Source organism: Daucus carota, chromosome 6, assembly GCF_001625215.2.
Source record: "Daucus carota subsp. sativus chromosome 6, DH1 v3.0, whole genome shotgun sequence".
NCBI classification, from domain to species: Eukaryota; Viridiplantae; Streptophyta; class Magnoliopsida; order Apiales; family Apiaceae; genus Daucus; species Daucus carota.
The window spans coordinates 36362148-36376322 of NC_030386.2; the positions used below are offsets into that span (position 1 = coordinate 36362148).

At 34.7% G+C, this 14175-nt stretch overlaps 2 protein-coding genes across 9 annotated transcripts; one reads left to right on the forward strand and one right to left on the reverse strand.

The window, feature by feature from the left end:
- The first annotated feature begins 1384 nt into the window (after positions 1-1384).
- On the forward strand, positions 1385-7066 carry LOC108224446 (protein yippee-like At4g27745). 7 transcript variants are annotated; one of them, XR_010284534.1, is made up of 7 exons: positions 1385-1541; positions 1860-1973; positions 2478-2701; positions 3303-3434; positions 4855-4916; positions 5942-6024; positions 6167-7066. XR_010284534.1 is itself a non-coding variant. In XM_064079602.1 (3 exons), the coding sequence occupies exons 2-3, from the start codon at positions 1884-1886 to the stop codon at positions 2703-2705; spliced, it is 318 nt and encodes a 105-aa protein (XP_063935672.1). In that variant the 5' UTR covers positions 1385-1541; positions 1860-1883; the 3' UTR covers positions 2706-2849. The 7 variants fall into 7 exon arrangements, 1 of the variants encoding a protein (XP_063935672.1); XR_010284533.1 differs by lacking the exon at positions 4855-4916 and having other exon boundaries at positions 5922-6024; XR_010284535.1 differs by lacking the exon at positions 4855-4916 and having other exon boundaries at positions 5922-6024; positions 6307-7066.
- A 3974-nt stretch (positions 7067-11040) lies between these two features.
- On the reverse strand, positions 11041-13166 carry LOC108224447 (dof zinc finger protein DOF4.6). 2 transcript variants are annotated; one of them, XM_017399082.2, is made up of 2 exons: positions 13003-13166; positions 11041-12498 (listed from the first exon to the last, which is right to left on the reverse strand). In XM_017399082.2, the coding sequence occupies exons 1-2, from the start codon at positions 13024-13026 to the stop codon at positions 11524-11526; spliced, it is 999 nt and encodes a 332-aa protein (XP_017254571.1). In that variant the 5' UTR covers positions 13027-13166; the 3' UTR covers positions 11041-11523. The 2 variants fall into 2 exon arrangements, with proteins under 2 accessions (XP_017254571.1, XP_017254572.1); XM_017399083.2 differs by lacking the exon at positions 13003-13166 and adding an exon at positions 12643-12790.
- Between the last annotated feature and the right edge of the window lie 1009 nt (positions 13167-14175).

Genomic DNA, 14175 nt, shown 5'->3' on the forward strand with positions numbered 1-14175 from the left:
TGAAAATTCTTGAAATAACACAATTTTTAAAAACAACGCATAAATAAATCGTGCATTCAACACATTTGTAATTGCAGTTGAATATCGGGTGTAGAACACTAATTATCATTGTGTTGAATATATTATAAAAATGTTTGAACTATATCTTTGGGTTTGGGTCAGGGCTGTTAACGAAATGAATATTTAATGAAATATTCATTTCGTTAACAGCGGAGCTTAGGAAGTCTGCAGAGAACTTGTCGGGATCAACTGTGGGAGTTGATTTCAGGGTGTTCAAGTAGGCGCAGGTTATCTTGCCTGTGCCGGGGATAGTAGCTCCGATGTCTACAACGTACACAGCACCAGCACAACATTGTGTTGATGGTGCAGTGATTTCGTCGACTTTAGCAAGAAGGACCTGCAAGGGTCCATCTTCTTCAAACAACTTCCGATATCATAGCGTCCGGCAGGATCGCCGGAAGCAACACCGGAGAAGATGAGTAATACAACGGCGAACAAAATTGTTTGTTTCATTTTCAAAAATGTTTTGTTATTACACACAAATGGATGGAGCCGCTATTTATAGCGGGAGGATTGAGTGAGAGGGACGAAACATTAATATACTTTTTATAGATAGCCACAAAATTATTTTATTCTATAAATATTAATATTAAATCATTAATGTAATTTTTATAGGCCGCTGCAACGCGCGGCTTCTCAGCTAGTTCAAATAAATACGGAGTACATGTTATATCATTAACTAAATTTATATTAATAAAAAAATCAGTTTAATATTATCCCACCTTTCACAAGATTATTATAAAGAAGGAATGGTGATGATTACAAGGTGTCATGGCAAATCATAGTAAATTGCTTGGTTATCATCATTATAAAAAACACATTGTTAAAAAAAATTAAGAATAAATTAATTTTGAATCATTAAATTTAAAATCTGGATTCCAATTCTATATCAACTTGGCCAATAACTATCAGTATTGAATTTACAAGGACTCTAATTAGCATTACATTTAATATTATTTATTAGACATCTAAAACAATTTTAAATTGAAAAATCAAGTTGTGTTAAAAATTGAATACCCTATAACCAAATTTATATGTGTTGGTGTTCAATATTTTTTCCATCCATATAGAATCATAAAACAACATAACGATTTTATTAAAATAAAACATATCATTCTGAAATAAATTCACATCATAACATATATTTGAGAATAATTTTTTTAGAAAAATAAATTTAAACAAGATTAAATATTAATATATTAATGCATAATATTTTTATATCTGAATCATAAAAATTTAAATAAATTTATCAAAACACATTATATTTTTAATGAATGATCAATTTTAAAAATTTATATAATCACATGGCACACGCCCTGAGTTACCGACCGTTAATACTAATACACCTGGACACAGAAAACAAGGAGCACGTGTCCTCTTAACCTTGTTTCTCCTCCTCGGTCCCTGTCTTGGCCCTCGTTCGCCTGAACTCCCAGCTGTATCTATCCAATCCTACTGCTACTGCTACTCCACCACTACAGGCAACTCTTTTTCAAAATAATGATCCAACTGTATCTTGTTTGATTATCTTTTCTTGTGATGTTGTTTAGTCTTTACTGTGTAGTCGTGTTAATTGATCATGTCTCGATCATACCCAACTGTTTTTGTGGATGCCCAGCTTCTTAATTGCTGTCTTTACTCTGTACCCTCTTTCAATTTTCCTTGATTACACTAATGTTTGTGACTTTATGTTCCTTGTGATTTCTTGGTGGGTTTTTTTAGGGTTAGATTATTGAACAATTGAGGCTTTTGATTCTTGAATTTTTGATGATTTGTTGTTTTCTTGGTTATGATCTCAGTTGGGTGTCTGGTGTTAAATTTTGATGGCTGAAATTGGACCTCGGCTGTACTGCTGCTACAAGTGTAAAAATCATGTTTCGCTGCACGATGACATTATTTCAAAGACATTTCAGGTAGAAAAATTCATCATGGTTCTGCTTATAGTTATACAATTGCAGTATATGTTAATACACATCAGGATCTTCTTATACATAAGGTCTTTTACATGTCATATTTTTTGTATCGTATGTGTGTGATTATTGAGACAAACAGTTCTCGAGTAGATTTTATATCTCTGGTGTATATGCAGAGAGGATTAAAAGTTTGTGCTTATTAAAAATGGTATGCATTATGCATATGTGAGATATAATTTTGTTGCGGCTGATAACAACGAACATTGAGTTTATTAAAGCAATTTTCAAAGTCCTGTAAAATACACAACTACAAAAATAATTCAACTTCAAACAGTATTTCTTCTTGTTTGATGACTGGGTTTATCCTTCAATCTTTACAATTTGATTGTTTCTGTTAAGGGGTGAAACTTGTTACTGGTTTACATTTTTGCACTAGAATAATGCTTGAGATTGTGTTTGCCAATTGTATATATACATCTGGTGATCAGTTGGCCATTTTATCAGGGAAGAGATGGGCGAGCCTTTTTGTTCTCTCATGCAATGAACATCTCTGTTGGGCGTAGAGAAGACAGAAACCTTATGACTGGTCTTCACACTGTTGCGGATGTCAACTGTGGCGATTGCGGAGAATTGTTGGGGTGGAAGTATGAACGAGCATATGAGCCATCACAAAAATACAAGGAAGGGAAGTTCATACTCGAGAAATCAAAGATTGTGAAGGACAACTGGTAGTGGCTAAAGTCTGGATGTTTGTTTAAATTACAATGTGCATGTTGTGTTGTTATCCTTTGTACAGACATTCCTCATCAAATCTTCATGTTTTATCAATTTGTTGTGCAATGTACTAGAATTCAATAAACTCCTTTCCTCATTAAATGTCTTGAACCTCCCCTCTCTTGTTATCAACTTTCATGTAAAAACGAGTATCTACTACAATCCTGATAACAAAAAACAATAGCACATGCAATTTGTTCCAATGCCGAAGTGATATGTAGTAATGTAGAGGTGGGAGTAGCAGAGTTTTTTTTGCTGTAATGGGGTATTTGTTGTTAATCTGTTCATCTAGTCCACTTTATTGTAGAGAGATATTTTAGTTTTTTTTTTAATGAGGTGGGGGTGTATCTTTTTTAATAGTAAAGAGAAAGGCAGAAAGCATTAAATTGATTTAATGTATAAGAATCAATTAATATTACTTAAACAGAATAGGAAGATTCAGTTATAGTATGTTTATTTAATCGTATTTTGAATACAAAAAATCCTTTGAGAAATCTTCTAAATATATTTCATACGTAAATGTACATAAATGGCATTTTGGAGTGAGAAATGCAGGACGAATCATCCGCCTCTTCATCGCTGGTGGTCGGGGAAACGGTAAAATCACTGAAGAAGCAAAAAGCATATGAAGAACTAACGCTCCTCTGTGCTCTCTTCTCAAATTCCAATGTACACATCATCTGCAAGGTTCTCCATTTGTCTCCACCTAACTTGTTTTTATTTTTTTTTATATGTGTGCATCACACTTTTAATTTTGAATCTTGCCTTTACTTTCTATATCAGTTCTGCGATGCTTTATAGGCTAATTGATCATTTGACAAACATAAAGGAAAAGGATATACTTAAATGTAGCTGTAGAGTTTATGTGTACATGCAGAACTACTTCAAGGTCCAAACTGTTGATAAGTCTTATTCTTATATACAAATTATATGACTATGAATTTGTGATATTAAACTTAGTCATGTGAATGTGGTCTTAAACATGACTGCTTTGCTAATTGCTATTTCTAAAGGGTCAATGTTCAGATTGTTGCATACTTGCTTCCGTAAATAAGAGCAATAACATTAAGAAGTGTTTCATTTGCGGAACAAAAGGCAACTACAAATGGAACAAAGTTATGAAGGACTACTTACAGAGGGTAAACCGGTCTTATTCTATTGAGTAATTTCTCTGGGAGGTGAAAGTACAACAATTAATTGTTAGAATTGTTTGTTTTGATTGGTACTGGTTTCCATACTTTGTCAAAATTACTTAAAAGACTGATAATGATCAGAGGGTGAACCACCTGCACCAGATATTTGATGGTAAACCACTGTAGATATCTAGTCCTTCATCTGAAGCTGAAGTTTCACCTCCACTTTCTGAAAGAGTTTAGCTTATGATTCTTGAGTCTTGACCGTTTGTCTGTCGTCTATCATATTCAGGGTCACTCCATTGATTATAGATCTCTGGAAGCATATTACTTTATTGAAACTTCTTTGGGTGTAAAACCTGTTGAGACTTTAAGGAGAGAATATTGATTATGGGTTCTGAATATTGTTGTGGTAACATGAAGTCTTGGATTGTTCTTGAATGGTTCCCATGATCCCATCTCCATTTTTTTGCATCCAACCAGACCCAGCCTCAGGGAATAAGCAAAATGAATCTCCATAATAAGATCTTAGAAACTCTATCCTGTAAATTATTGGTCTACTATTGCTCATCTAGTTGATTGTTGACCTTCATGGAGCTTTAATGTGGACATTAAGTCATAGCTATCCTAAAGAGCTGCAAGCATGTTCAGGGAAAAGTCAGATAATATAAAATTGTTCTTCAACCTTGCATTTGGCTACACTTGTTGTGTATCCTTTAACACCTTTGAAGACAGGGTTGCAAACTGCAGCATGGGCGGAGAAGATTTAATAGAAATAGTGTTGTAAAAGAACGAAGCAGTATAATTGGATTATTTGAGTCGTAGAAGCTTACAACTGATAGATATAGAAGTGAAGAAGCTATAAATGGATAGTATACTAACTCTTTGTGACTTTCTTTGTTAAATTGTTATAGCTAAAATATGACGCTGTAGCTAACTGCACCATTTTAAGCAACATTGCGTGTTTTTTCTAGGTTTTGATGAATATATCGTCCATGGGTGCACTTGAGATCAAGGAGTATACTTTCATGATCTGGTATCAATATTGATAGATTGTGTAGTTAATTAAAAGATGTGGTGCTTTAAGCTGTTTCATCTCCTTAGATTGTGAAGCCTATATATTCATGCTCTCATATCACAAATAATATGCAGTATGGTTGAAAATTGTTCAGTTAGATAATAGAGAATCAGTACAGGAGCAAATAAATGTTCGTATGCTAATTGAGGCTCCTTGCTGCCTGGCATTGCATTGTAGCGATAACTAGCTTCCTTCATCTCTATTTGTTAACGTTTTGACTACTTTCCTTAGTTTTGTGTCATTTCTTTTCCTTCTTTCGAGCCTCCTTCTCACTGTTTTTGTTTTGAAAAAGCACAAGTGTTGGACCTCATTTATCTCATATATTTTAGGGCTGCTAAAACGCTCAGATTCAAAATAATGGGGCATATTATATGGAGTATGAGGATGCTAGTCAGGGAATCTATAGGTATATGAAGGTGGAAATGGGAGTTAGGGACATGAAAACCACATATTGGCATGTTGAACTCAGTCAACCCAGTAACCACCTGCCTATTAAAGGATACCTTAAGGTGGACGATATATGTATGCAGTTCGGTACACAGATGAAGCAGTGAAAATATATTCTAGATAGTTGTATATATCAGCTTGGATCTTGATGTTCGTATTTATGTAGACAGGATACATAACTAGCCTTGAATGTATTGTGTCTTGACATAATTAGCATTGCAAGCTGGCCTATAATTAGCATAGGATGGATTACTAGCCTTGAATGATCTTATGCTAGTTGAAGACAGGATATTGTGACTTGAATTATGTCCATCTTAAGGTTTCTTTAAGCTTCTCAAAGCAATAATCATGAGCTATTTCTTTACTTTCGCCCTATTATTCTTTGCTAAATAGAAGTACAGCTTGTTTTCTTGGGAAATTCTCGTTCTTTACCTTTATACATTTTTAAACCTATTTGTGCATATATTTGTGAAAAAACATACCCTTTCCTTTTCTAATATTTTTCATTGATTTTAGATTTTTATTGTCTCTATCAGGAGTTGGAAGAATGCAATGGCATCAAAGAGGTTATATAACTCGTAAGAGACAAGCATTCAAGCAAGTAGACGAGAACTTTTAGGTATTACTCGTCTTATTGCTTTATTTCGTATCTTAGTTCTTCACCACAATTGACTCAACTTGTGCCACACCATCTATTGCTATTGCAGAGACTATAACTGTAACTTCAATCATCATCCTTATTGTATGTTTTGTATGTGTAGGAAACATTTTGTACGTTTCAGACTTTCAGATGAGTTAGATAGTTGTAATACATGCATACATTTGTGATCAAGCCCCTTGATTCGGCGACAAGAGTTGGTTATGGAATAATCTTTTGGTCGGCTTTCTCGTTCTTTAGCAGTTTCCGGCCGGTGGGGCCCATCTCATTGCTCTAGCCAGGAGCTCCAACTTGCAACCGCAGGAGGGCGCCCTGTGAGGCGAGAGTGGGCTCAGCGGTCAGCCTCCACTAAAATTATGTTAGGGGCTTTCCACTTTTGCCAGATCTAGAGAGATACAAGTCCTCTATAAGCATGTTTCTAGAAAGGCCACTATCGTGAATGAAGCAAGCATGATTCTAGAAAGGCCACCATCTTGATTGAAGGATCTCCCGCATCTGGATACAAACCCGGGGCCAATGATGAAGGGGCTAGTGGCGTACAAGTACCTTTCTAGTAAGCAGAACATGCCGATAGAGCACTGTGAAGGACAGTTAGAGTTACTGCTGCTGTTTACCTGGACTTCCTATCCTAATTGCTTTCTTTATATAAAGTATTATATCTCCTTGCGGTTCGTATTGTCTTTTATCTGTTGTTTCCCAGACTTGGCTGGGAGCGTCCAGTAGGGATGTGTTCAAATGTAGACCTCCGCAATACCACGTCCACCACGAGCACAAAAAGTAATGAGTTGGGATAACAGGGAATTTATCCTCTGCTACAAGATAGCTCCAAGCCTCCAATCCTCTTTTTCCTGTGTTCTTGTACATCTGATTAGTTCAACTAGGTTTGCTTTTACCTGTCTAAGCATATAAACTTACTAAAACAGCAAACTTTCCTATGCGTCTGGTTCTGTTAATTTGAACCTTTCTGATAATACAGCTATATAAACTACTCTGTCCTGGATAACCATGTATGGCATATAGTCTTAAAATCTCCCCCTTTTATCAATATGTTTAGCATGTAGATATGGGTTAGTACATAATCAAATTCTAAAAATTATATCTTGTGTATATCTGTACAATACAAACACACAAAATTTCATTTGCCAGTGCAACTTCTCCCTCTTCATCCCCATGTTTAACTTTTAACATGTGCATTCATTTACATTGAGCATGGAATTTTGAGAGACCAAACTACCTTTTTGTATTCAATTATAGGCCAGCTTGCAATGCTTTATACTTCCGCATGCTGCATGCATATCTGTCCACTTGGGCCATTCTCATGTGCAAACCTGAATCTTTGTTATCAATAACTGAATGAGCATTGTGTTGCCTGATTTACATTTTTCATGCCCCTTACTCTTAATTGATTATGCAATATCTTTCCAGGTAATATAGTGTGATGTTACAAGTTGTTTTCAGCATGAAAAGTTCAAAGGACCAACTCATGAAAGCCGACTTCACATGACAGGCAATAGTTACTATATTTCTTGTATACATCTTAACGATATTCATTTTATTTCATCCCCTGAAGACTAACTTGCACATTTTTTACCTGGTTTCAGCCAACAGCAGCCATATCATGAGCTCTGATCCCCTGACAACCGATGAGCACGTGGAGCTGCTTTTAGGAACTAGAAATTTAGTACAATCAGATGGAGCTCAGAGTCGAGCATATCAATACTAGGTTCTGCAGGTAATGCAATTCAACACAATCTCTTGAAAAATAGTCTTCATGTCAATTATTATGTATATGGGAATTCCATGTAGTATGCATCAGACTTGTGAAATTTTGTTCATGTAATCGATTTGTGATCTACTCGGGAAACACTTATAACATGTATAACAATATCATATTCAATAGATGATACATGTATAGATTATATACATGTCGTAAACTATTTGTACTGAAAAATTAACAGGCGGGAAGTATAATTAAAAGAAAATACCATCCTTCTAGATGTCGGTACTAATTTTCAAAGCACCATACCGTTCAAGGCCTTGCGATATATTAAAAATACACAAAGTAAGAATAATTTAAAACATATTATGATTACAGAGTTGGTAACAGAGACTTGTGAATTCTGATTCCACGCAGCTAAAGTCAGCAACTGCTCCTTCCATATAATTTAGTGCCGTTATATTAATACAGAATGTTCCATGGTCTTACATGCTATGAAATTTTAGGCAAAGGGAGTCGACCTCATTCCTTTGAAATTTCGAACAGTATTCAAGCTCTAAGCCAAGGCTGGGGGCATAAATTTGTTTTTCTTTATATTCAGAATAAATCATGAGAATATTGAGTTAACAGGAAGTTGAACTCGAGTCTTGCTCGGTTGCTGCGTTTTGTCAGGAAAATGTTTATTATTTATATTGTTTAAAGTCTAGGGGGCAGAGAATTCGCACAAAGGCGCAAGTCCAGTCTTATAAACGAAAAAATAATAAAAGAATGTTCAGAAATATGAGTTTTGTCGTAAGGCGAAAGTTGAAAAAATCAGACAATATCTGAGTAACAGGATTACTTTATTCGAAGCGATTGAAGTCGTTATCAATCACGTACATGGAGTCCATCTATAGTTTAATTTATATGTGCAACTAGAGTATGGTGATGAATTCACGAGTAATTCCAATTCAAGTGGCAGTCACCATCTTAATTGAATACGGTAATAAATTTAATAAGATGAGAATGTCGTTTCTTGTTACCATTAGGCATTAGCGTAAGTTTGCGGACTATGATGTCCGCAAAAGATTGTTACTCTCTCTGTCCCAATCAATTGTATACGTTTTTTTTTTCCATTGTTCGACACGCTTTTTAAGGCTCTTAAAAAACATAGTTCTACAACTTATTTTTAAGATTTTCCTTTTTTGTATAAAAATATAGATGTTATACTTTTATACAAAAAAAGAAAATCTTAAAAATAATTTACAGATCTATACTATATTGAAGCATTAAAGTCCGTGCCGCGCCCCCGTCCCCCAATGTATACTATTGACTGGGACGGAGGGAGTACAATTAATCTCAAATCTGACTTGTGATGGTTACAGCCAGAATGCCCATGCTTCATTTAATAAAATCAATTCAGTATTTGAGTGCGATTAGCGGCTCTAATTTATGACAAATTAATCAAATCAGGTTATACTTAACCTGCTTATATTCATGCTTCCGCCACCTATTCAAACATTATTCTCCTCGTCCCAAATCCTTCTCAGTCTTTTTAGAAGTCAAATTATATTTTAAAATAGATTAGACGAAGTTTCTAATGGTATAATTTTTTTATATATAAATTTTGCAATTACATAATACATACTCTCTCTGTTTTTTATATGACGCTTGACTTTTTGCACACATCTTAATGTGCTTTGACCGGGCCTTTAAAAATATTATTTTTTAAATTTTCTTTTTTTGAATAAAAATAGGTAAAAGATAGTTTAATTCAAAAAAAGAAAATTAAAAAAATAATATGTTTAAGTGCTCGGTCAAAGCTCATTGAGATGTGTGCAAAAAGTCAAGCGTCATATAAAAAAAACAAAAAGAATATAAATTTCAGTTAAAATATAATCAATAAAAACTAAAAGGGACATCTTTTCTGGGACGGAGGAATACATTTATTTAGCTTGGGTTCGGTTTCCGAAAGAGTTTTTCGTTATTGATAAATTGTAAATAAATCTTCGCGAATCCTATGAATATAAAAAATGGTGGGTTTATGCTTGCGTCAATCCTGAACAGGAGCACCCATGGTTTAGTTCGCAAGATATGAAGAATATATATAATTGTATATAGTATGATGAGCTCACAAGTAATCTACAGTATTAAATTAAGAATGGGATTAAAATCAACGTTGGATTTGACTTAATTAGTGTCGCTCGCGGCCTGTGGGGAGAGCACCAGCACCACTGTAAAGTAGAATAGTGGTGCAGCTGGAAGCATAATGCGCTCTGCTAATTTAAGCTAAATAATTTTATACTTGTTGTCTAATTAAGAATGTAAAAAACTAAACCATTTTGCAAATTTTTTGTCTTACAACTTTTTTTTTTTTTTTTTTTTTGTGTGTCACATTTTGTCTTACAACTGTTAAGTGACAATATATTTTATATTTTCTTATCTGAAAGTTTAGGAGTTATAGACTATACTATTATGTACATATTGCAGAACAAATTCTAGTGGTTAACACCGTCAGAGAGAGAGAGAGAGACCAGAACCTAACAGCTGTTGTTATATAAAAATGACTGCCTGGCAGTAAGATTTTATACCTGATGATGTCGGAAATAATTATTGGGCACCGTTAACTCTGGAGGAATGTTAGTGGGGTCACATCCAAACCCTAGCTTGGAAATACGTGCTAGCTAGTTGCAGTACCGCATCCGCAAGATGCACATAATTGTGTACATAAAACTTGTACATAATGACGTGGCAATTGAGGTGGAGGGTTTTAATTGGGGTGGTTGATGTGAATACAGGGGGCCTAATCCAATTAAAACCTCACACATGTCATTATGTACACAATTTTGTATACAATTATGTGCACCAAGCATTTTCCTTATACTTTATCCTAACAAATATTCTTCTATGCTGGAGCAATGAACATATATACAACTGTATTGAGTTTAAGTCTGGTGTATATTCTTAGCTTGAGATTATATAATTAACACATACTACTATATTATGTTATAATCCTGTGCGTTATTTATTTCACAATTCATTATTGCATTATCGCAAGCATTTCAATTGCATAAGTTTTAGCTCTATTTGATTACTAAGCAAAAAACTGATCAATTTCTGAAAACTTTTAATTCAAACACGTATAATTATATACATTCACCAACAGATTTTGGCAACCTAGCCATAGCTACCTAGATAGGTAGCACAGAAAAGTATATTGGCAATAATAATGGCAAAAGTGACATCTTCTTCACAGAAAGGAAGAACCTGATCAATAAACATGGTAAAGAAAAATGTATAGTCACTAGCAATAAATTGCAGGTCCTCTCATCATTTTTCAGCTATATCTTTGAAATATATATAGAGAAATATACATTTTGAAGCCAACAAAAAAAATAAGCTTCACAAATTTACAGCAGTCATATCTTCCCACTCAATAATAAAAAGACATAGGATAACAAACAAATTAAACTCTAGATAGGGCAAATGTAAAGAGAATTTAAAGGAAAAAGAACCACCCAATAATAAACTCCTAATTAGTAGTGTAGGCTGATCTGCAAAATTGTTCCTTGTTTTTTTTACTTGAATTTAGGTGTTTAACAAAACTCTTCCCCCAGGCGCAGTAATATATACTAGTACTGTAAATTTATGAATTTTCAAGCTCCTGGCCAGTAAGATTGCACGAAAACTTTACCTTGACACACCAACACAGCATCACACATATGTAATGGAATAATTTTGCAGTTAGTCCACAGATGATGATTCTACCATGAAGCACCACTACCACCTAATCCTCCATTACTCCAGATTAGTCCAGAAGATTGAAGATGATCATCACCGCCTTCATCGTGGCGATTCAGTTCATCGTGAGCTGTACTTGTGGTTGGAACAACATCTGTCTGTTTCAGATCTTCAAAAGGGAAGTTGAACAGCTTCGGATGACTGGTATTAGAACTGTTCTCCTGGTGAACTCCTTGCAAAGTGCTTCCATATCCTCCTCGATTCCCTGAATCCTCAAACCCTTGGTGTTGATTTAGTGAGAAATTAAGCCCTGGGCTTGTTTTACTAAATTCTTGAAAAGGAAGGCCTGGTGATGATCCAGATGTTGATGCTGAGTAGAGTAGTCCAGTACCATTCGAATCCGAAACCGGAATCATGGACATGAAAGAGCTGAATCCTCTTCCACCGCTGATTCCGGATTTCAAAAACTGGGAGAAATTATTTTGAGATGCAAGAGTAGAGTTGGGATACTCCGCGAATTCATGAGGCATGCCAAGGGTATAGCTAGGGTTTGTAATCGGCGGATAAGCTAGGTTAAGATCTTGACTACTCCCCTCATGGTAGATCTTAATATTAGGGTTTTGATGAGAACTAATGGTCTCGTGTCCTGCAGGAAGCTTCTTGGACACCAAAGAAGAAGAAGAAGATGAAGATCTCTTGTTTTTTCGCGAACCGCCGCCAACCGGAACACTCCTAAGAGATCCCCCTTCAGTCCAATACCTTCTACAAGTCTTGCAGAAGTATCTTGGCTGAGAAAGGCTGTAATTGTTGTAGTAGCAAAACTTCGTGTGAGTTGAATTGCACCTTGGGCAGTTTATAGCTTGGGGCTTTTGTGGCCTTGCAGAAGCTGAAATTGCCTTGTTACTTATATTAGTACTATCATTATTCCTTTGATGATCCACTACAGCTGCTCCGGAATTACTGTTACCTTCCATGGGGAGTTGCACTAGTCCAGTTCCCTGCAGGGGAATCAAGAAAACCCATGACTAAATAAGAATCAAATAAAAACAACAAATTAATGTTGGATAGTCACATATTTATATGTGCAATATAACTAGCAAAAGAAGCACAAAGAAACAAAAGTAAAAGAGAAATCTATTAACTTTTATTCATGATCTAATACTCTTTTTATGATCAGATGGTGGAAAAGAGAGGTTACAACAATCTAAGAAGCTAGCATAGTGGTTAACTAGTACTAGTATTAACTTTCAAGAACAAAATGAATTAAAGATGCTGAAAATTCAAAAAGATGATTATAGTGGGGGTAGTTGATGAATTATATAGCTTCATCCAATATCTCAGAGAAGAAAAAAGTGGCAGTAATTATATAAATATAAAGAGCTTTTGAACAAGGCAGCATGATGAAGAAGATTAAAGATGTTAGTACTCAGAAAAATCAAAGCAGAAAGAGAAGAATGATTTCATGTAATGAAAATAATAAAAACATGTTTTGCTTTAATTACCTGTGGCCACTGAGCAGTATCCATACAAGCAGAAGAGGAAGAAAAAGCAAAGGATGGATGGGAGTGTTGCAAGTTAGCTAGAGATCAGATGGAGAAATCACCCACTTTTTTGCAGGATGGTCGTAAAGCAAGAAAGACAGTGCGTTTGGTGGTTCCATATGTTGGCTTTTCTATACGAAAGGTATTGGAGAGGTCTATTTGTCGATTTGTACACATCATGTACTAGTGCCATCTTTTTTTATTAATTTTTTAATGTTAGTGTCTGTTTTTTTGGATTGGAGGATGTTCTGTGTTTATGCATATACATATACTCCTCATCATGCATGTCTACATGCAACTATATACTCCCTCCGTCCCCCTGAGTTATATACATTGGGGGACGGGGACGCGGCACGGACTTTAATGCTCTTGTAAAATATAGTTCTATAACTTATTTTTAGGATTTTTCTTTTCTGAATAAAAGTTTGAATGTTATATTTTTATTCAGAAAAAGAAAATATTAAAAATAAGTTATAGAACTATATTTTATAAGAGCATTGAAGTGCGTGTCGAGCAGTGAAAAAGAAACGTATAGAATTAAATGGGACAGAGGGAGTATACAAGCAACTAGATCAATATAATACATTTGATTAAAAAATCAAATTTTACTGAAAACTTGTTTGAAAACGTGCATTTTATTTCAAATAATAAGATTTGATTTTGAGTTGTCATTTCAAATTTTCAAATTTATACTAATATTTGAATAAATTTTAAATTCATATTTTCAGACAAATTATTTGTTCAAATTCAGAATAAAAAACATTCTGGTTCTCAAACGAACCAAATTTTATGTTTTGAAAATCTGGCATAAACTTGATGATTAAGGACTTCCTGGACAGTTTATATTGGAGATAAGTTGCATTAGTAGTTTCGTTGAGTGATGGAGTGGGATGATATATGTTTAATTAATACTGAGAATGTTGAGGTGCAGAGATTCCTTTTCTGACAGCAAATGGAAATGTGGAGGCAGGAAGAGAATGATTCTTCCTCTTCCTTTCTGCGCTCGTGTTATCTTTTTCTTTTCCGTTTTACGATTAACATACTCTCTTTCCTTCTTCCTTTAGTGAGTATCCCAGCTTTGTGTCGGCTGCTTTTTTATTCCATCTCCACATGTATATCTCTAATCTCTCATCA